Source organism: Schistocerca serialis, chromosome 4 (genome assembly GCF_023864345.2).
Source record: "Schistocerca serialis cubense isolate TAMUIC-IGC-003099 chromosome 4, iqSchSeri2.2, whole genome shotgun sequence".
NCBI lineage: Eukaryota > Metazoa > Arthropoda > Insecta > Orthoptera > Acrididae > Schistocerca > Schistocerca serialis.
The window spans coordinates 549,442,324-549,463,629 of record NC_064641.1 but is presented as its reverse complement, the minus strand read 5'-3'; the positions used below and the strand labels follow the sequence as shown (position 1 = coordinate 549,463,629).

Below are 21,306 nucleotides of genomic sequence, written 5' to 3'. Positions count from 1 at the left end.
AATTGTATTTATATGAGTTCATTGCACGTGAAATATTCATTTATATTATTACTTTGTTAATACACAGGTTTTGTACTACACTGAGAGTGTTCACAATCTCCTGCTTTCACACTTATGCTGCAAGGAATTCTGCCTGTCATGTGAGCTTGGATTCCTCTTTCATATGCTGGATAATTCTCAAGGACCTCCATGTCAGTCCAACAACTTCCTCCGTGCTTTTCGGACTGTGCCTGAAGCTTCTGCTCTTGGATTAATCCTCTCTGACCGGAATCCAGAGGCTCGTAGAAGGGCTAACCTCATTAGTCTTATACAGGTAATGCCATTAATTTGCAGATATATCTTCTTCATCAGAATATATGCCTGAGTCATAGCTGTTGCCCTTTGGAGTGTGTCCTTTGGCCTAGCATGGGATTCTTTCTGAGGTCTGCCTTAAATTAGTCATTGCATTAGGCTTTGGAGGTTGCTTGTATAGAGAACAGACTGACTGTGTTGTCAGGAATTTTCTAAGAAATCTTGAAACTCCAATAGTATTCACTACAGTGAAAACGAAATACTTTTATTAGATTTACTTTTGTCCCATAGATCTATAATAAGGTGATCTCCAAGGATGTAGAACATGTCATAAAACAAGAATACGTACTACACATTTATGTCTTAAAAACTGAAATGGTGCTATGGATGTGGAATAAGTGAAGAAATCTTAAACATGTTTCCAGTTAAGAGATAATAATTAACTTATTACAAAACTTGTAAATGTACAATACATTGGGGTGCACATGATAATTTTTGGGCTATTGGAAACTTGCAACATCAAAGAGAAAATCAATTTACAACACTAACTTACATTGAGCAATCACTGCACTGAAGATTTTCAGAAGCTAGAGTTTACTGAATGCAAATATTATTGGATATTATTGATAATATATACAGGGTGATTTTAATTAATGTTATACATTCAAAATGCTGTAGAAATAACAGCACTGGGCAGAATGACGTCACATTGCAACAGAACTTTATCCGAGAAAGGGGAAAACTTATGGCAGAAGAAAAAAAATAGTGTGAAAAGTGATCAATAGATGGTGCTGTATGTATCAGAATACGTAAATGAAAACACCTGTCGTGCACATTGACATGAAGTTGATAAACACACCGGGTACATGGCTTTCTTCCTTTCGCATCTGTGACATTTGCCACGACTGTCTCTATGCAGGATCATGCTCTGCTTGTAATGTAAAGCTGTATTACAAGAATGATGACTGTGCACACGTTGCTCTGCAGAAGTTCTGGACACTGAAGGGTTTGAAAAAAGGCGTTGGTTTGATGACTGCCATGGGTCTAGAGAAAAGATTCGGAAATTTGAAAAGACGGGTTCTTTTGGTGTGCAACCTGGTAAGGGAGGAAACGAATTGATTCGATGTCAGTGGAAGCGATGGCTACAGCAAATCAGGAGGAGACGAGTGGTGATGTGCAAACGTGTAGTGCATGGAGAATTGCTCGAACATTGGACTTACCCATGAGCACGTTGCGCAAAATCTTACAAAACATCCTTCTTTGCTGTCCATTCAAAATTACCCATGTGCACGAGTTGCTTCCTGTTGACCTGCCAGCAAGAGAGAGCTTTGCTTTAGAATTTCTTGCTCACATGTAATTGGACAATGATTGTCTGTGGAAGATTTTGTGGACAGATGAAGCCGACTTCCATCTGACAGGATATGTCAATACACAGAATTGTCGAATATGGGCAACAGAAAATCCATACGCAAATTAACCAGTACCACTTCATCCTGAAAAGGTTATTGTGTGGTGCAGGTTTACGGCATCGTTTATCATAGGGCCACATTTTTTTCGAAGAGACATGTGCTTCTAGTCCTGTTACTTGTACCATCACTGGCAAGTGCTATTAGTGTGTCTATTGCGCAGCCCCAACACTACAGCTCTCCAACAGTGTGGATGGAATCATTTTTATGCAAGATGGCGCACCTCCGCAAATTGCAAATCCAGTTAAGGAGCTGCTGGAGTGCCATTTCAGAAATGCTAGAATTACCAGCTGCCATTTCCCTAGAGCCCGGCCATCCCGATCACTTCATCTTAATCTGTGTGACTTCTGGCTGTGGGGCTATCTGAAACATGTTGTGTTCAATGTTCTGATTGCAAATTTAGCAGCATTGAAGGCATGCATTGCGCAACACATCCTGAATGTGATTCCAGAAACACTTTGATCAGCTGTGGAACATGCTGTTTCTCGATTTCAACTTCTTGCAGATAACAGTGGACAGCGTATTGAACATGTTTTGTGCCAGTCACACAGAAACTAATAATCCGATTTGAATTTGATTGACGCTTTTTATGTGGTTTTTGGCCTTAGGACAATTAAAAACCAATCTGAGTGTTGGTTTTTTATGTGGTTTTTGGCCTCAGGACAATTAAAAACTGATTTTTCCCATCCAGTGTGATATAACCTTGCTGTGGTGGATGGACTTACGTTTACATAACTAACAGTATCACACCTGTATACCCAGGCACACTGAGTAGTACAGTTTGTTTAATGTCAAATGTACACCTTCGGCATTGATGTATGATTCATTTGTCATTTGTGGTTGACCACAATTAAATTATGATGCTTACAGTGCGATGTCATTCTGACCAGTGGTGTTATTTCTACAGCAGTTGAAAGTTTGACTTCAATTACAAATACCCTGTACATACCAATAATATATACATACCAAGAAAATTATCATTGGAGCTGCACGAGTCAACCACCAAAAAATCTTTTAGGCTGCTGCTAAACTGAATGTAGGTAAACTTAAAAAAAGTTATTTGGATTGAAAAATATTGTGCTTTGTTTTCAAATATAATTGTTTTCTATTCAGGTCTGATGCCAAGATGGTATATTGTATACTCTGTTTTTCTTTTCTGCCTCATTAGATATACAGTGTGTCCCAAAAATTGGGGTCAAAGTTATACACATAGTAGAATGTTTTTGAAATTTAGATTTTGAAAACATTATTTTAACGCTTTTCTAAGCATTTAATTAGTGTGAATACAATATTTGTTTTACGTTGCTTCAGCTGCAACAAAAATTCTGTCATAGCACATCTCAAATCTACAGTTGCGAATTTTTTTTTTTTTTTTTTTTTTTTTTTTTTTTTTTTTTTTTGAGGTGCTGGTATGGCATACCAGTGTGTACTGTAACAAATCAAGCATTGTAAAGAACTAGTAGTTCTTAGTAAAAAAAAGTTTTTTTTTTATTTAGACCCTACAGCAACATCTCAAGCTTATAATAGCTTTTGCTTAGTTAAGCAGTATTTTTTATCCATTCCATTGCATTCTGTTGGAGCTCTGTAAGATACATTCAGTGACATCACCTTTGATGACAGACCTTCTCTCTAGCTTGCACAGTAATAATTTGTTCCCATTGAGTGATCTGAAAACCATTCTTCGCACAAAGCTGCCATTTTGTTCTGTTGTATCTCAAGTCCTTGACCAATGTATGTAACATACTTACATCTTTCATTTGCAAGATACTGTTTCTCATATTTCAGACTCTTGGTATTTCATAAAATTATCTACATCTGCATGGACACTGTGCAAATCACACTTAAGTGCCTGGCAGATGGTTCATCAAACCCCCTTCATAATAATTCTCTATTATTCCAATCTCAATCAGTGTGTGGAAAAAACGATCAGCCATATCTTTTGTGCGAGCTCTGATTTCTCTTATGTAAGTCAGTATCAACAAAATATTTGTGCATTCAGAGGAGAAAGTTAGTGATTGAAATTTTGTGAGAAGATTCCACCACAACGAGAAACACCATTTGTTTTTGTGGTGTCCACCACAAATCCTTTATCATCTCGGTGACATTCTCTGCCCTATTTTGCAAAAATACAAAATATACTGTTCTTCTTTGAACTTTCTCTATGTACTCTGTTAATCCTATCTGGTAAGGATCCCAGACCATGCAGCACTACTCCAGAAGAGGATGGACAAGCACAGTGTAGACAGTCTCTTTAGTAGATCTGTTACATTTTCTAAGTGTTCTGCCAATGAAACACAATCTTTGGTTTGCCTTCCCCACAAGTTTTTTTTTTTTTTTTTTTTTTTTTTTTTTTTTTTTTTTTTTTTTTTTTAGATTGTTCGTAATTGTAATCCTATGTATTTAGTTGAATTTATGGCCTTTATATTTGTCTGATTTATCGTGTAACCGAAGTTTAATGGATTACTTTTAGCACTCATGTGGATGACCTCACACTTTTCATTATTTAGGGTCAATTGCCAATTTACGCAAATTGTTTTGCAATTTATTTTGATCTTCTGATGAGTTTATTGGACGATAAATGACAGCATCATCTGCAAACAACCTAAGACTGCTGCTCAGATTATCTCCTAAATTGTTTATATAGATAAGAAACAGCAAAGGGCCTACAACGCAACCTTGGGGAATGCCAGAAATCACTTCTGTTTTGCTCTGTGACTTTCCATCAGTTACTATGGACTAAGACCTCTCTGACAGGAAATCACAAATCCTGTCACATAACTGAGACACTATTCCATAAGCACGTAGTTTCACTACAAGCCACTTGTGTGGTACAGTATCAAAAGCCTTTTGGAAATCTAGAAATATGGAATCAATTTGAAATCCGTAGTCAGTAGCAATCAACACTTTGTGTGAGTAAAGAGCTAGTTGTGTTTCAGAATAATGATTTTTTCTAAATCTGTGTTGGCTGTGTACCAAGAGATTGTTCTCTTTGAGGTAATTTATAATGTTCGAACGCAATATATGTTCCAAAATTCTGCTGCATATGAATGTTAATGATATGGGCCTGTAATTTAGTGGATTACTCCTACTAACTTTCTCAATATTGGTGTGATCTGAGCAACTTTCCAGTTTTTTAGTATGGATCTTTTGTTGAGTGAGTAGTTGTACATGATTGTTGAGTATGGAGCTACTGCATCAGCATCCACTGAAAGGAACCTAATTGGTGTACAGCCTGGACCAGAAGACTTGCTTTTATTAACTTATTTGTGTTTGGATTCTGGAATATTTATGTCATCTTCTTTGGTGATGGAATGTTGAAAGGCTGTGTTCAGTAACTTTGTTTTTGTTGCACTGTCACCAATAGAATTTCCACTGCTGTCGCTCAGAGAAGGTGGTGACTGTGTCTTGCCACTAGCATATTTTACATATGACCAGAATCTCTCTAAATTTCATGCCAGGTTTTGAGACAAAGTTTCATTGTGGATACTATTATAAGCATCTCATATAGGTGTTCGTGCCAAATTTCGAGCTTCTGTAAAAGATCACTAATCTTGGAGATTTTGTATTCGTTTAACTTGGCATGCTTTTTTCATTGTTTCTGCAACAGTGTTCTGGCACATTTTGTGTACGAAAGGGGATCAGCTCTGTCATTTTTTAATTTATTTGGTATGAATCTCTCAGTTGCTGTTGATACCGTTTCTCTGAATTCAAAGCACATCTGGTCTGCACTTATAGTGTTAATTAGGAATGAGTGGAGATTGTCACTCAGGAAGGTGTCAAGTGAATTTTTGTCTCCTTTTTTGAATAAATATATTTTTTGTTTATTTTTGGAGGATTTGGGCCTACAATATTCAGCCTCACTACGACAACCCTGTGTTCACTAAACCCTGTATCTGTGTTAATGCTCATTATCAGCTCAGGATTATTTGTTGCTAAGGAGTCAGGTGTGTTTTCACAACCATTTGCTATCCGTGCAGGCTCATGAACTACCTGCTGAAAATAATTTTCAATAACAAATCTCGTCTCTTTTTCTGTGACATACAGTTGCTTCTCAGAAGATGTATAGAGTAAATAAGAGGTTTCATTTAGTGGATTGCAAATACATCACACAGAAATGGAATTTGATATGTACGTCTGTACAAATAGCGGTAGGAGTGAAGTTAAGAACTCGTCGTATAGTTTATCCATTGAGTGGTGTGTGAACATATTGTATAAGGGAGACTGAAAATGTTGTTAACCTCTCTCTCTCTCTCTCTCTCTCTCTCTCTCTCTCTCTCTCTCTCTCTCTCTCTCACACACACACACACACACACACACACACACACACACGCACACGCACACTACATTGTAATGATCATATTTCAAGAACTGCTTTGTTGCTGATGCTGAAAATCCTTGGAAAGAGTTAGAGGATGCTTTCATCAAGCACTGGATGTTAAATGACTGATCATGATGGTATATTAATGCTTGGAGCTATGAATTATTCTTACGGACTTGCCTTCAGATATCTCCTGCGTTCTTTGTGTTTAGATTTTTCTTTCTTTTACACTGCCATGCTACAAATATATAGGGCCCTTATGCTACAGCCGGCTGGGGTGTCCGAGCGGTTCTAGGCGCTACAGTCTGGAACCGCGCAACCGCTACGGTTGCAGGTTCGAATCCTGCCTCGGGCATGGATGTGTGTGATGTTCTTAGGTTAGTTAGGTTTAAGTAGTTCTAAGTTCTAGGGGACTGATGGTCTTAGAAGTTAAGTTCCATAGTGCTCAGAGCCGTTTGAACCATTTTGAACCTTATGTTATAGATCTTTTGGCACAAACTTTATGATATTATCAGTGTGGTTCCTAGGAATCTTCAAGAGTTGATGGTTGGAAACTACCTACTGTGTGTTTTTATGTTGGATGGCTCTTGATGGAATTGTATATAATGTGTTCATCAGTCAGTAAATAAATTACTGAACAGTGTTTATTTACCATGTTATGATTTTTGTACACATCACTGGAAGAACAGCAATCTCAGTGCAAAATTTAGAAGTTAGTAATTTAAACAGTCTTGACTGCATAAAAACGTATATTACACTGTTGACTGGTTTCAGTCTATTTGTAAACAATCTCCAATGGAGATGAACATAAGCAGTTGACATTCAGCTCTCAACAGACGGTACTTCCTACATTCACCACCTCTGTGTGAAACCATTGGGAAATGGTCTACAAATAAACTGAAACCAGTCAATATTTTAATAAATGTTTTTATGCAATCAGGACTGTTTTGATTAGTAATTTTTAAATATACCATTTTATGGTCTTATATTTGTACTCTGTTGGTTAAGTATGCAAGCAGTTCGAAAATAATTTAGAAAAATCAACCATAACAAATCCTAACTACTTTATTTTACATTGTTACTAGTGAAATAGTCGTTACAAGGTTGAAGCTCGCTCTCTTGTGCCCATGTTTGCTTACAAATAAAATCATATTGAAAAACTCACCTCTTTCTGCAGAACTGGAACCAGTTTATACTCCACCAGATGCACAGTGAGCTTCTAGAGACACGGCGGCGTCAGGAGGAAGCTGAAAATTCACGTCAGCCTGATTTTGTTTACAATGAGCTTGACTTCCCAAGCATACTGGGCAGTGCTCAGTTAAGACTCTCAAAGAATCGACATGATCGCCAACAGGAAGGTCAGTTCACAAATGAAAGTCTCATTGTACAGTGCATTATCTGTTGAAATGAATCATTGTGATAAATTACAATGCTGTGTCCCAACAGACATGAATACTAATCCCAGCATTTTGAGGATGCCTCATAGGCCAGTGCACATCTTCAGTTCATTAGTACTATTCTCATACAGTTTCAAATACTATTGGAGCTTCCCGAGTAATCAACCAGAGATCCCAGATACTCGGTGTCCTCCCACTCGGCCCCTCTCCCAAAACACACGTTTTGCAAAATTCATTGATAATTTCTCTCTGTTAATACATACCATTACCCTGTTCTCTTCACGCTTCTTATTTCTTAATATGTTGCCTCCTGCTCTTTTATTACTTCTTCTTCGTTTAGTAAATTTGTCCATGGTCTGAGATGCATGCCAGTTTTCTTGTTATTGTTAGGCACTCCACAATGCCTTTATTACAGTTGTTTTCTTTGTACTTGCACAAGTGTGACAGTTCCACTGAACAATACTGTCAGCACTCTACGGGCCGATAGAGGCTCAACAACAAGCCAGTAAACAGAACCCCGCAGAAGGAAATGAAAACTTGCCTTGCGAGTCAATGTACAGGGAAGCAGAAAGCCCAAAACGATGTAGAGACATGCTTAGGGATGAACACAACACACGGCAGATGTGGACAGCTTACAGCTGAGCCTACAGAAATGGCACACAGCACAAGGTGCAAGCAAGGTCCAAGTGGCTGATCTCAGCACTAGAACTGCCCCACCCTGCTTACCATTGCACACAGTTAAACACTTACATCAGTGGGTGTGCCTATACAATGCAGTGTGTGCACTTTCCATGCCAGTTGTCTGCACTAGTCTGCTGCCCTACCCACACCAGCTCAACTGCTCTGTCTGCTGCCAGGGATCCTAAAACCATACCCCCCTGAAAAGGCCAAATACAGCTGAAGATGGTCAGGCTTGGATCACAAACTCTGCTGCAGAACCAAAGAGAATGTGAGAGACCCAGGCAGCAGACGGACCACTGCAGGAGGCAACACCTATGTCGCCTGCTCTGTCAGAGGGGTGGAAGGGTGAAGAGTCTGAGGTCACGAAAGGCGGTGACAACAAGGAAGCACATCATAGCAAATGCGAACCTGTACGTGGAACATCATCACGACCAATCCTGTCGCCAGGCTAACTGGAAGATCGCAGAGGTGAAAACCAAAAGGGGTGCAGGCACAACTGATTTGAATGACATGTCAGCTGCTCCCAACTGACATCCGCTGTAAACAACTGCTGACATTTGTGGCCCACCATGACACCCAGCAGCCATCTCTGCTTTCGATCAGAAGACCAGCCCCAAATGGGAGTCCCCAGGTAAAACCACTGTGAGCCTTCATGGCCCACGGCATGCATCTCTGAGCACAACAAATTCAGGAGACCCAGCAACTGATTTCCTCACAAAAGTTCTGCCAGGCTGCACCCATTGACTGGCATCACCCAAAACAGGGTCAGAAAACTTGACATTGCATCGCTACAAGAAGAGTTAGAGACAGACTTCTTCATTTGGATCTGGAATGTACACAAGAACTGCTCCACCACCGAGGTAGAAGCTGGGTGAAACAGGGCAGTGGTCAGATACTGGATACCATTGTGAACATGTCTTCAAACTCCTGCAACACAAATTGCTGGCCATTGTTGAAGACAGTGATCACACAATGGAAAAGATGATCAAGAATGCACAAACAATGGCAGCCGATGATGTGGAGAACAGATTCGCAAAATACAGGAAATTTGATAAGGCATTGTTCTGTTCATAACCTCACAAGCCTGCACCAGATGTTTAATGTCATGGTTTATTGGTGGCCTGTAGACATGACATTATGCCAATGGCTTCTTACGTGTCATCCCCCTGTGCAATGCATGCAGCAACTGGAGTATGCGAGGACACACTGCTGTGGTAGAAGACCGCGTGACAGCTTTGCTCCCCTGTGGCAAGCAAGAGGACCCTCCGGACAACATTGAGGTAATTACAGAGGAGAATAAATATATGCTATGCTGGATCCACACAAGAAGAGAGGTGCTCTAATCCACCCACCTGGGTAGCCAAAACATTTTTTCCAGAAAAGTAAGTTGGTGGCCATGGGTGTCACAACCTCTTGTGCTGTCAACAGAAAATCAAATGCAACCTTAAGAGGTTCTTGCCAATTGACTCTGGATTGGTCTCCATTGGCAAATGTGAGTGCACTGGAATTTGCATGCTGGACAGTGGAATGGTAACCAATGTCATACCAGTAATTACTGAGAAAGAGGACCAACCTCTGCAGTTGGTCGGTAGTCCTATCTGGTAGCTTTGAATGAGGGCCAATTAAGGAGATCAGATACTTGCGGTCGGTGATGAGTAGGAACTTGACCCCATACAAGAAATTGTTAAACAGTTTAATTCTGAAGACAAAGTTGCTAGTGCCACCTCCTCTACCTGCGAATATCTACATTGTGCCATAGAAATCATAAGCGATGGGCTGTTTGGTGCCATCTGGGTTCCACTGATGCAGAACCATACAACTGTCAGGTTTAAATGTTTACCCAGCATGAAAGAAGCCAGGGAGCAGAGCACAAACACTGTCTGAGGGACTGAAACGCCCGTTGACAGTCAGTAGACCAGACAAACTTAATGCACTGTTTGAAAAGCCAGTTAAGAGGATGGCAGATGTGCGCAGCCGGGGAAATGAGCTTCGTGTAATATGGACTCTTGTCCAAAAAAGACTGGATCTCCATTGGATCCCTGGGTGCCTGCAGGTTTATGATTGCTCCGAGGTGGTCATCCATAGGAATACACTGTTTACTACAAGACAGAACTTGATGTAGTGGCCATTGCATTGCAGCATCAGGCTGCCGAAGAGCCTTTACATATCTGAGATGAGGCTGACTGTCACGCGTGTATGTACTTGAAACTCAACTGGTCAGACATCCGCAACCAACGATAGTAAAATACGTTGGTGCCATGTATGCAGGTCATCAGAGACAGTCCCAGTCCAATGAAAATACGAGGGCAACTGATGACTGAACATGGCTCACCAACTGTCACAAACAGTTGTTAAATGTCCCACCTGAGAGGATATGCCACATTCGGCTTCCATGTGCGGGCAGGCTCATTGAACAGACAATAGACGTAGGGCTGCTGGCTAGCCCAGTGAGCGGAAGGAGAGTGACCCCATACTGCTGGACAACAAAAAGGCAGGTTTTTCAACTGGATCGACGGTACACCTTACCTGGCAATGCAGCAAGAACTGGTGCAGGTAATTCTCCCACCTTTTCACACACTCATCGGGGAAGAAAATTGCACCGTGGGCACCTGGCTCATCACCTGCATGTCATGGGCATGAAGCTATTCCACAGTGTGGTTTAACAGTGTAGACATCTGGTCAGGTCGTACAGCTGCTGGTCAGCAGCTGCCACTGCTGCTTGTCCTCCTCCTCCTCCTCCTGATCCTTCTGTAGGCACAACTGTTCGCGCTGGCTTTTCAAAAATGTAAGATCCATGGTGGCCCAAAATTGACATTGAAAAAGGAAGAAAAAGAAATTAGGAATGTCACATGTGTAAGGTCATCCTTAGTCACCACTTAAGTATTTACACAGCCACTAAACAACACTGGCTGCACAGGGTATTGTGTGGGCTGATGGTGGCTAAGCACAAGCTGGGTAACAGAACCCAGCCGGAGGAAATGAAACTCGCTGTGTGAGTCAATCAGCAGAGAAGCAGAAAGTCCAAAACTGCCCAAACACTTGCACAAGAATGAACGCAACATATGGCAGGCATGGACGACTGATCACTGAGCGCGCACACAAATGGCACATGATGTGAGGCACAAGACAAGGCCCACTGTGGTTGAACTCAGCATTAGAACTGCCCCACGCAGCTTACTGTCACCCACAGATAAACAGTCTTGTCAGTGGGTCTGTCCAAACATGATGTTGCTTGCATCCCCCCCATGGCTGTCGTCTGCACTAATCTGCTGCACTACATACACCAGCTCGTCTTCCTCCATAACAGTGTCTACTGGTAGGGTACATAATTTTCCATTTAAATTTATCAGCCAACAGCAGAAAATGTATTTTCATAGTTTTCATCCCTTTTATTTTCAAAGATTCTCTTTTCTGTAGGATGTGTATAGTCTGTCTGTAAACTGAAGATCGAGCAGCGCTTTTGGTGGGGGAAGTGGCCTTCCCCGAAGAACGCTGCCAGCGGCCTACAGGGGCACCCAAAATCTGTTGCCCCTTACCCGTCTAGCGGTGTAGATTGGCGTGCGGTGATACACGTCATTTCTGTTCATGTCATCTTAGTTGCCAGTGTCAGTCAGTTAACTTTGTATACCTACTGATATGCTTCGATATCCAGAGGTGATGGATAATCGTCTAGCATTGCAAGAAAATGTGTAGAATACGAAGAAGAGGAGGTATTTGCGGAGTAACGAGCGTTCAATCATCTGTAATGTTATTACAGCGTGTATTAAAGAGGCGACCCAAAAAGAACTATAACTATAATAATATTACCAGTCCCAATCAAAGGGTGGCAATTTATGCTAACATCAGCCTCGTGCAATAGGACGCATAAGGAAGGAACATGAAAATAAGCCGCGTGGTTTACTGGAATCGCCTCGAAAGAAAACTAATGATTTTGGGAGAAAACCCATCGCTATAGACAGTTTCAAAATCGTGTAAAACCATTGATGCTTACGGAACACTAAATCTCTATCTCGGTCACTATTCACCTGATTCTAAGACAAATTGCTTAAAACGTGTGCCCAATAGCTATTCCAAACACTGCTAAAATTTTCTTCGAAACATGTACACTTCTAAGCAAAAAGCTTGACCTACGAGGTGCGTTCACATATTAATTTTTATTTTTTGGTAAGAACTTGATTTGTTAATCTGCAGCAATGTTATACTCTTCAAAATATTCCTCATTACATACTGCACACTTTCGCCAGTGCTTTTTCCAAATATCCGAAACACTTTACGAACTGTTTCTTCGGGATAGCTTATAGGTCTCTTTAAGTGTACATTTTTAATCTCATCCATGCTTGTAAAACCACTGTCCTTTAAGGCCTGCTTTGAAATGTTTGTACCACTTGTATGCCCTTGGTTCACTCATAACAGGTTCACCGAAAGCAATATTTAACATTTCTAAACATTTCATACACTTTATTCTCTTCTTATAATAAAATTTAATGCAGGATCCCTAATCTATTTTTATACAAAACAAATATTCGTTGATGCTACCACAACACATGTAACCTTTTTGACAGCTGACAACAATACGCATAACATTGTACACATACTTTTGAGACATGTTTACTAAGCCAGTGATAAAGTAGTAGTGCAAATCGGACTAATACAACACACAAAATTATAAATTTCTGCTTACTTTTTAAACACTCTTTGTGTTGCAAGAATTGTTAAGGTTCAGTGCAGTTGGGTTGGGGTTGGGTTGTTTGGGGGAGGAGACCAGACAGCGAGGTCATCGGTCTCATCGGATTAGGGAAGGGCGGGGGAGGAAGTCGGCCGTGCCTTTTCACAGGAACCATCCCGGCATTTGCCTGGAGCGATTTAGGGAAATCACGGAAAACGTAAATCAGGATGGCCGGACGCGGGATTGAACCGTCGTCCTCCAGAATGCGAGTCCAGTGTGCTAGCCACTGCGCCACCTTGCTCAGTTTCAATGCAGTCCTTCAAAGAAAACTTCTATCTTTTAGTAAAAACACGAAGTAGGAACGAGCCTTAAATTCTACATATTGATTGCATTATATGCGGTTCGTTTTACAAATAGCAGTAAAGCAACATATATTCACATGAACAGCCATTCGGTCCTATCTTTGTAGTAGCATCCTGACTTCCGTTCTTATGTTAATGTTATTTATTCTATAATGTTGTGTTTTGAAAGAAGCTATCATTTTTTGTATACCTTATGGTCTTAATGCATGTGTCTAAAAATAAACGCAGCCGCGACGTATCTGCACATGGCATCGCCACAGATTTAATGCGCGCCGCGGCAGGGTCGGTAGTACGTTGTGAAACAGCCTGTAGAAGCGCCTTGTGACGTAGCTGGGTTGACAGAGTGGGGGCTCGCTCGCTCGCTCGCTCTTCAGTTTACCGACAGACTATAGATGCCTCAGATAAAACTAATCCTAAATTCCTTATCAAAAATTAGCAGTAACCTCACTTACACACTAACATCCCATACACAAACAGATTGTGCACACTGTCATTACTGCATCCGGATTTATTTAGTAACAGAATACAGATGAGAAAACCTATCGCCTCATCAAATAATAATAACTTCTCCTGGTTGTGGCTGTTGATGTTGTTACGGCCCACCCTTCGAAGTTCCCATGGTCAGACATGGTAGCCTTTTGCCTTCTACTTATTTTGTGCAGCATTGCTTCCCAATAATCCCCATAAAGTCCAGAATAACCACTGTATCGTCATCTTAATCTTTTATCAGTGACCAGCTAATCTGTTGACTTGACTCACGATGCCAGCCACTGCTAGCTACTGAAAAACTGCCAGTGGCAACATGTGCTTCATCAGCTAGTGAGCCATGATTCATATCATTTGCTTAACACAGTTCACTTCTCTGCAGTGGTCCACAGCGAAGATTTATAGTAGTGGAAATGGTTGTTTGTTGATAAATGACAGTATCAAATTGTGGGACATATTTCACAACAAATTTTTCGCTCATGATCACCTCTTTCAGTAGTGAAACAATCTTGAAATAAGAAATTTCCTAATTACCAGAGAATCATTTGTACTAGTGTATTTTGGTGGTCAGGCTATAAAGTTTTATTGTGACAAGTCTCTAATATTAATTTTGGTAAGTATCAAGCTATTGAGAGCTCAAAGCTCTGAAAATTTTTCTGCCCATTCACTTTTAGAGCAAGAGAAAAATGACTGCGTAAGCTCTCTTTTCTCTCTTACCTTACTCCCATGTATGTGAGATACACAATGGAGGCAACAGAATTACTTCAATCTACACCAAATATTGGTACTCCCCAAGGACACAACAGATTGTCATGAGAATAACACACCTTCCATCCAGTGATTTCTTCTTTAGTTTTCCAACTATCTCATTTACATTCATTTATAAAAGAAATACTAATATTTTTGTTCCAAGAAATAAGGAAAGGGCATAAAACGAAATAAAATTAACAAGCATTAAGTTCTTATCCTGCTCCCATGAACCATGGACCTTGCCGTTGGTGGGGAGGCTTGGGTGCCTCAACGATACAGATGGCCGTACCGTAGGTGCAACCATAACGGAGGGGTATCTGTTGAGAGGCCAGACAAACATGTGGTTCCTGAAGAGGGGCAGCAGCCTTATCAGTAGTTGCAGGGGCAACAGTCTGGATGATTGACTGATCTGGCCTTGCAACACTAACCAAAACGGCCTTGCTGTGCTGGTACTGCGAACGGCTGAAAGCAAGGGGAAACTACAGCTGTAATTTTTCCCGAGGGCACGCAGCTTTACTGTATGGTTAAATGATGTTGGCGTCCTCTTGGATAAAATATTCCGGAGGTAAAATAGTCCCCCATTCGGATCTCTGGGCGGGGACTACTCAAGAGGACGTCGTTATCAGGAGAAAGAAAACTGGCGTTCTACGGATTGGAGCGTGAAATGTCAGATCCCTTGATCGGGCAGGTAGGTTAGAAAATTTAAAAAGGGAAATGGATAGGTTGAAGTTAGATATAGTGGGAATTAGTGAAGTTCGGTGGCAGGAGGAACAAGACTTTTGGTCAGGTGAATACAGGGTTATAAATACAAAATCAAATAGGGGTAATGCAGGAGTAGGTTTAATAATGAATAAAAAAATAGGAGTGCGGGTAAGCTACTACCAACAGCATAGTGAACACATTATTGTGGCCAAGATAGACACAAAGCCCATGCCTACTACAGTAGTACAAGTTTATATGCCAACTAGCTCTGCAGATGATGAAGAAATTGATGAAATGTATGATGAAATAAAAGAAATTATTCAGATTGTGAAGGGAGACGAAAATTTAATAGTCATGGGTGACTGGAATTCGAGAGTAGGAAAAGGGAGAGAAGGAAACATAGTGGGTGAATATGGATTGGGGGAGAGAAATGAAAGAGGAAGCCATCAGGCAGAATTTTGCTCAGAGCATAACTTAATCATAGCTAACACTTGGTTCAAGAATAATAAAAGAAGGTTGTATACATGGAAGAAGCCTGGAGATACTAGAAGGTATCAGATAGATTATATAATGGTAAGACAGAGATTTAGGAACCAGATTTTAAATTGTAAGACATTTCCAGGGGCAGATGTGGACTTGGACCACAATCTATTGGTTATGAACTGTAGATTAAAACTGAAGAAACTGCAAAAAGGTGGGAATTTAAGGAGATGGGACTTGGATAAACTGACTAAACGAGAGGTTGTACAGGGTTTCAGGGAGAGCATAAGGCAACAGTTGACAGGAATGGGGGAAAGAAATACAGTAGAAGAGGAATGGGTAGCTCTGAGGGGTGAAGTAGTGAAGGCAGCAGAGGATCAAGTAGGTGAAAAGACGAGGGCTAGTAGAAATCCTTGGGTAACAGAAGAAATATTGAATTTAATTGATGAAAGGAGAAAATACAAAAACGCAGTAAATGAAGCAGGCAAAAAGGAATACAAACGTCTCAAAAATGAGATCGACTGGAAGTGCAAAATAGCTAAGCAGGGATGGCTAGAGGACAAATGTAAGGATGTAGAGGCCTATCTCACTAGGGGTAAGATAGATACTGCCTACAGGAAAATTAAAGAGACCTTTGGAGAAAAGAGAGCCACTTCTATGAATAGCAAGAGCTCAGATGGAAACCCAGTTCTAAGCAAAGAACGGAAAGCAGAAAGGTGGAAGGAGTATATAGAGGGTCTATACAAGGGCGATGTACTTGAGGACAATATTATGAAAATGGAAGAAGATGTAGATGAAGATGAAATGGGAGATACGATACTGTGTGAAGAGTTTGACAGAGCACTGAAAGACCCGAGTCGAAACAAGGCCCCGGGAGTAGACAACATTCCATTGGAACTACTGACGGCCTTGGGAGAGCCAGTCCTGACAAAACTCTACCATCTGGTGAGCAAGATGCATGAGACAGGCGAAATACCCTCAGACTTCAAGAAGAATATAATAATTCCAATCCCAAAGAAAGCACGTGTTGACAGATGCAAAAATTACCGAACAATCAGCTTAATAAGTCACAGCTGCAAAATACTATCACGAATTCTTTACAGACAAATGGAAAAACTGGTAGAAGCTGACCTCGATGAAGATCAGTTTGGATTCCGCAGAAATATTGGAACAAGTGAGGCAATACTCACCCTACGACTTATCTTAGAAAATAGATTAAGGAAAGGCAAACCTACATTTGTAGCATTTGTAGACTTAGAGAAAGCTTTTGACAATGTTGACTGGAATACTCTCTTTCAAATTCTAAAGATGGCAGGGATAAAATACAGGGAGCGAAAGGCTATTTACAATTTGTACAGAAACCAGATGGCAGTTATAAGATTCGAGGGGCATGAAAGGAAAGCAGTGGTTGGGAAAGGAGTGAGACAGGGTTGTAGCCTCTCCCTGATGGTATTCAATCTGTATATTGAGCAAGCAGTGAAGGAAACGAAAGAAAAGTTCGGAGTAGGTATTAAAGTCCATGGAGAAGAAATAAAAACGTTGAGGTTCTCCCCCCCTCTCTCTCACCCCCTCTCTCCTTCTCCTCTCAGAGAGTTTTACTTCTGAGTATTTCACACCTTCTATGCCATTCACTAGAGGGAAGCCCACATCATTTTTTCTGCTAGTAGTGTACTGGCTATTATCTCTCTTAACCTTGAACTGCAATGGATTGTTGAAAGTAAGTGTCATGAGCAAATTAATGTACTGTGAGACTGTGGTTAATATTCCCTTATATTTAAACATATGCGTGCAATATGTACATGTGTAAATTCAATGTGTAATTCTAATTGATTTCTTATGTACAAAGAGTATTTTTTACCTAAGTGAGGAGTTTACTCCATAATGTCAAAATTGGCTATTATTCTTATGGAAAAAAATAGCAGAATCTAAACACAGCTTCCCATTAATGTCCTATATCTGTTGTAACTGCAATCTGGTTTCTGTAAGAGTTGTAAATAACCTTTTTGGTAGAAGAGGCATTTTTGACAGTACAGAACTGTGTGAACTTTGTTTTTCAAAAGTTGAGGTTAGTCCATGTGTGTGAAACCAATTAATAACTTAAACAAAAACATCATTTTCAATTTTTCCAGTGGCTGCTTCTTTGATTACCTTGACAGTACAAACATTGAGAAGAGCAATGGTTTTACATTGTGATACAGTTTTGTTGTTTTTAGTTCTCAGGCTGGTTTGATGCAGCTCTCCACACAACTTTCTCCTGTATTCATATCTGAATAACTACTGCAACCTTATTGTATCCACACGTAGATCCCTCTACAATTTTTACCCTCCATGCCTCCCTCCATTACCAACGGACTATTTCTTGATGCCTCAGGATATGTGCTATTAACTGGTCTCCTCCTGTAGTCAAGCTATGCTGTTAAGTTTCTTTTCTCTCAATTTTGATTCAGCACCACCTCATTTGTTATTCAGTCCACCCATCTAATCTTCAGCATTCGTCTGCAGCACCACATTTCAAAAGTTTTTATTTTCTTCTTCTCTGAACTGCTTATGTCTACATTTCACTTCCATACGAGGTGACACTCTAGACAAATACCTTCAGAAAAGGCTTCCTAAGACTTAAATTTATGTTGGATCAACATATTACTTGTATTCAAGAATACTTTATATCATCTCTTCTTGGGCCATCTTCATTTATTGTGCTGCCCAAATAACAAAACTCATCTACTACTTTGTGTCTCATGTTCTAATATAATTCCTTCAGGATCACTTAACTTAATGCCACTGCATTCCATTATCCCTGTTTCCTTTTCTTGATGTTCATCTCACTACCTCTTTTCTACTTTAATTTCTTTTCCAAATTTCTCCTTGGTTTCCTTCACAGCTTGCTCAATACATGGATTGAATAAAATCAGGGATAGGGTACAGCCCTGTCTCACTTCCATCTTAAGTACTGCTTCCCATTAATGTCCTGCAACTGTTGTAACTGCAGTCTGGTTTCTGTAAGAGTTGTAAATAACTTTCACTCCCAGTATTATGTCCTTGCTACATTTAGAATTTCAGTGAATTTATTCCAGTCAACATTATAAAAAGCATCATCTAACTCAACAAATGCTATAAATCTAGGTTTGCATTTCTTAAGTGTATCTTCTAATGTAAGTCATAGGATCACTTTCGTCTCTCTTGTTACTACATTACTTTGGAACTAAAACTGATGTTCTCTGAGTCTGGCTTCTGCCTATTTCTCCAGTCTTCTGTAAATAATGACGACTTACCAGACTGATGGTTCAGTAATATACACACCTGTCAGCCCGTACCTCCTTTGGAATGGGAATTTGTATGTTTTTCTTGAAGCCTGAGAGTGTTTCTCCCATCCCATATACTCTGCAGACCAGGTGGAATAGCTCTGCCGTGGCCAGCTCCACCAAGGATCTCGATAATTCTGAGGTAAAGTCTACTCCAATTGCCTTGTTTAGACTGAGGTCTTCCAGTGCTATGTCAAATTCATCTAATATTATCACATCCCCCATCTCATTTTCACCTACTTCCCACTCCTTTTTCATATTATCTTCAGCCATTCTGTATAGTGCTTTCACATTTCAGGCTTCCCTTCTTTGCACACTGGCTTGCAACCTGTGTCCTTTATGGTCACACGTTTCCTTCCATTTCTTTAATTTTCATACATGGAGCATCTATCTTTTCTATTGTCCTGCCTCCCTCTACAGCTTTGAATTTCTTCTCTAGCTATTCCTGCTGTGCCACTCTTAACATCTGTCATTTATTTTTTTAGATGTCTGTATGCCCTTTTGCCATTTTCATTTGTTACAATTTTTTTTTTTCATTTTTTCCTTCCATCAGTTAAATTCCATATCTCATGTGTTATCCAAGGATTTCTGCTAGGCCTGCCATTTGATCCTCTGTTGCCATCACTATTTCATCTCTCAGAGCTAACCATTTCCATCTACTTAAAATCATTCTTAAAAAGAATATTTGATAAGAAGTCTGCAGTACAAATAACTTGAAAGAGAAATATAATACACTTATAGAATCTTCCATTATTTTCTTTTGGACAGTTCTTCTCCACATTGAAATTGCAGGCAGGAATGCACAACTATTAAGCAAAACATTTGGATAATTCATTTCATTAGAATATCATGTGGAAAACCACATTTTGAGCTGGAGTCAAGCTGACTTCATGCAATGTTACTTCCAACTTTCTGTGCATGACTGAAAGACCTCTGGCAACATCCTTTTGCACTTTCATTCATTTTGTCTGAATTTGTTACGTTATTTTACTTTATCTGTATCGTCCTTAAGTTTAAACAATAGAAACTCCAGGGAGGAACATCAACAATGTAGGAAAAGATAGATTGCTACTTATTGTAAAGACAGGCACAATTAAAAGACACTCACATATAGCTTTTGGCCACTGCCTTCATCAGTAAAGAGGACACACAGACAACGTTTACATACACATACAAGCAAGCGCACCTCACGCACGCGATGGCCGTGTGCGTGAGGTGTGCGTACTTACTTGCTATTGTGTGTGCGTGCATGTGTGTGTGTGTGTGTGTGTGTGTGTGTGTGTGTGTGGGCGCGCGTGCACGCGCGCGCATATGTATGTGCACGCATGTGCCAGAGTGAATGTTGTGTTTGCTGATGAAGGCTGTGACAAAAGCTATATGTGAGTGTTTTTAATCGTTCCTGTCTACAACTTGACATGTCTTGTTTACGGTAAGTGGCACTCTATCTTTTCCTACATTCTTAAGTTCTTCAGAACAGTGTTTCCATCCATTAGTTGGGCTTCACAGACAGTCTATACCCTCCAAACCTAGTCTGTAAACAGATCCCTGTGTCACGTCCATATATATACCCCTGACTCTCCAATTACTCCCTTGAACCAGCTGCTAAGGAGCATGCTTCTCATTATCCATTATCATTTCGGACACTAACAATGTAACCACATTAATCACAAGTTTTTCGACTACCTATCATCATGCCTGGAAATAAGAAATGTCCTTCCCACTATCATGCGTACCCACACACCCACCCCTCAAAGTACTATTCTGCCAACCCACCCAATGTGCAAAATGTCTTGGATCATCTTTATGCTGTGTTCACTCCCAATGCTGTACCACATAGGTCATAAATCTGGGCGAGACTTGTTCCATGCAGAACATTTTGCTTCAGTCCCATCACAGGAATATCTTATGCTATCAGAGGCAGGGCATCGTATGAAAACAGTCATGTAATTTACTGATTCTGCTATAACTTTATTATAGCCTTTTATGTGGGCATAACTATAACCTAACTGTCCACTTAATGAATGACCACTGTTACACTGTGGCAAAAACCAAAAATTGACCACCCGCTGCCAGAATATATTGCCGAGCAGAACATTCTTGACTTTTATATCTGCTTCACAACCTATGCCATCTGGATCTCCCCTGCCTCCTCACCCCCCCCCCCCCCCCCTCACCCCCCAAAAAAATACAAACCCACAGTCCTCCTCACAACATATTGTGACATTGTGTCCACATTTAGTAAAGAGAGAGCAAACAGGGATTGAAAGATATTCATCTGTGTCCTGTTAATTTGACGGTGCTAATTCAGTACCTTACAACTTTCTGGTACTTAGATAAGAACATCTGCTGAGAGTTGACAAAATTAACATGTTTGTTGCATCTAGTGGCTCTTCATTTAAAAGTAA

General features: G+C 40.4%; 1 protein-coding gene across 4 annotated transcripts in view; it reads left to right on the top strand.

The window, feature by feature from the left end:
- The window catches only part of LOC126475276 (PAN2-PAN3 deadenylation complex catalytic subunit PAN2), a 320,263-nt gene that overhangs the window by 132,979 nt on the left and 165,978 nt on the right, over nt 1–21,306 (top strand). For all 4 annotated transcript variants that reach the window (XM_050103030.1, XM_050103026.1, XM_050103025.1 and 1 more), the window contains exons 10-11: nt 68–313; nt 7,253–7,433. In XM_050103030.1, the coding sequence (XP_049958987.1) occupies nt 68–313; nt 7,253–7,433 (427 nt within the window). The remainder of the gene's footprint in view (nt 1–67; nt 314–7,252; nt 7,434–21,306) is intronic.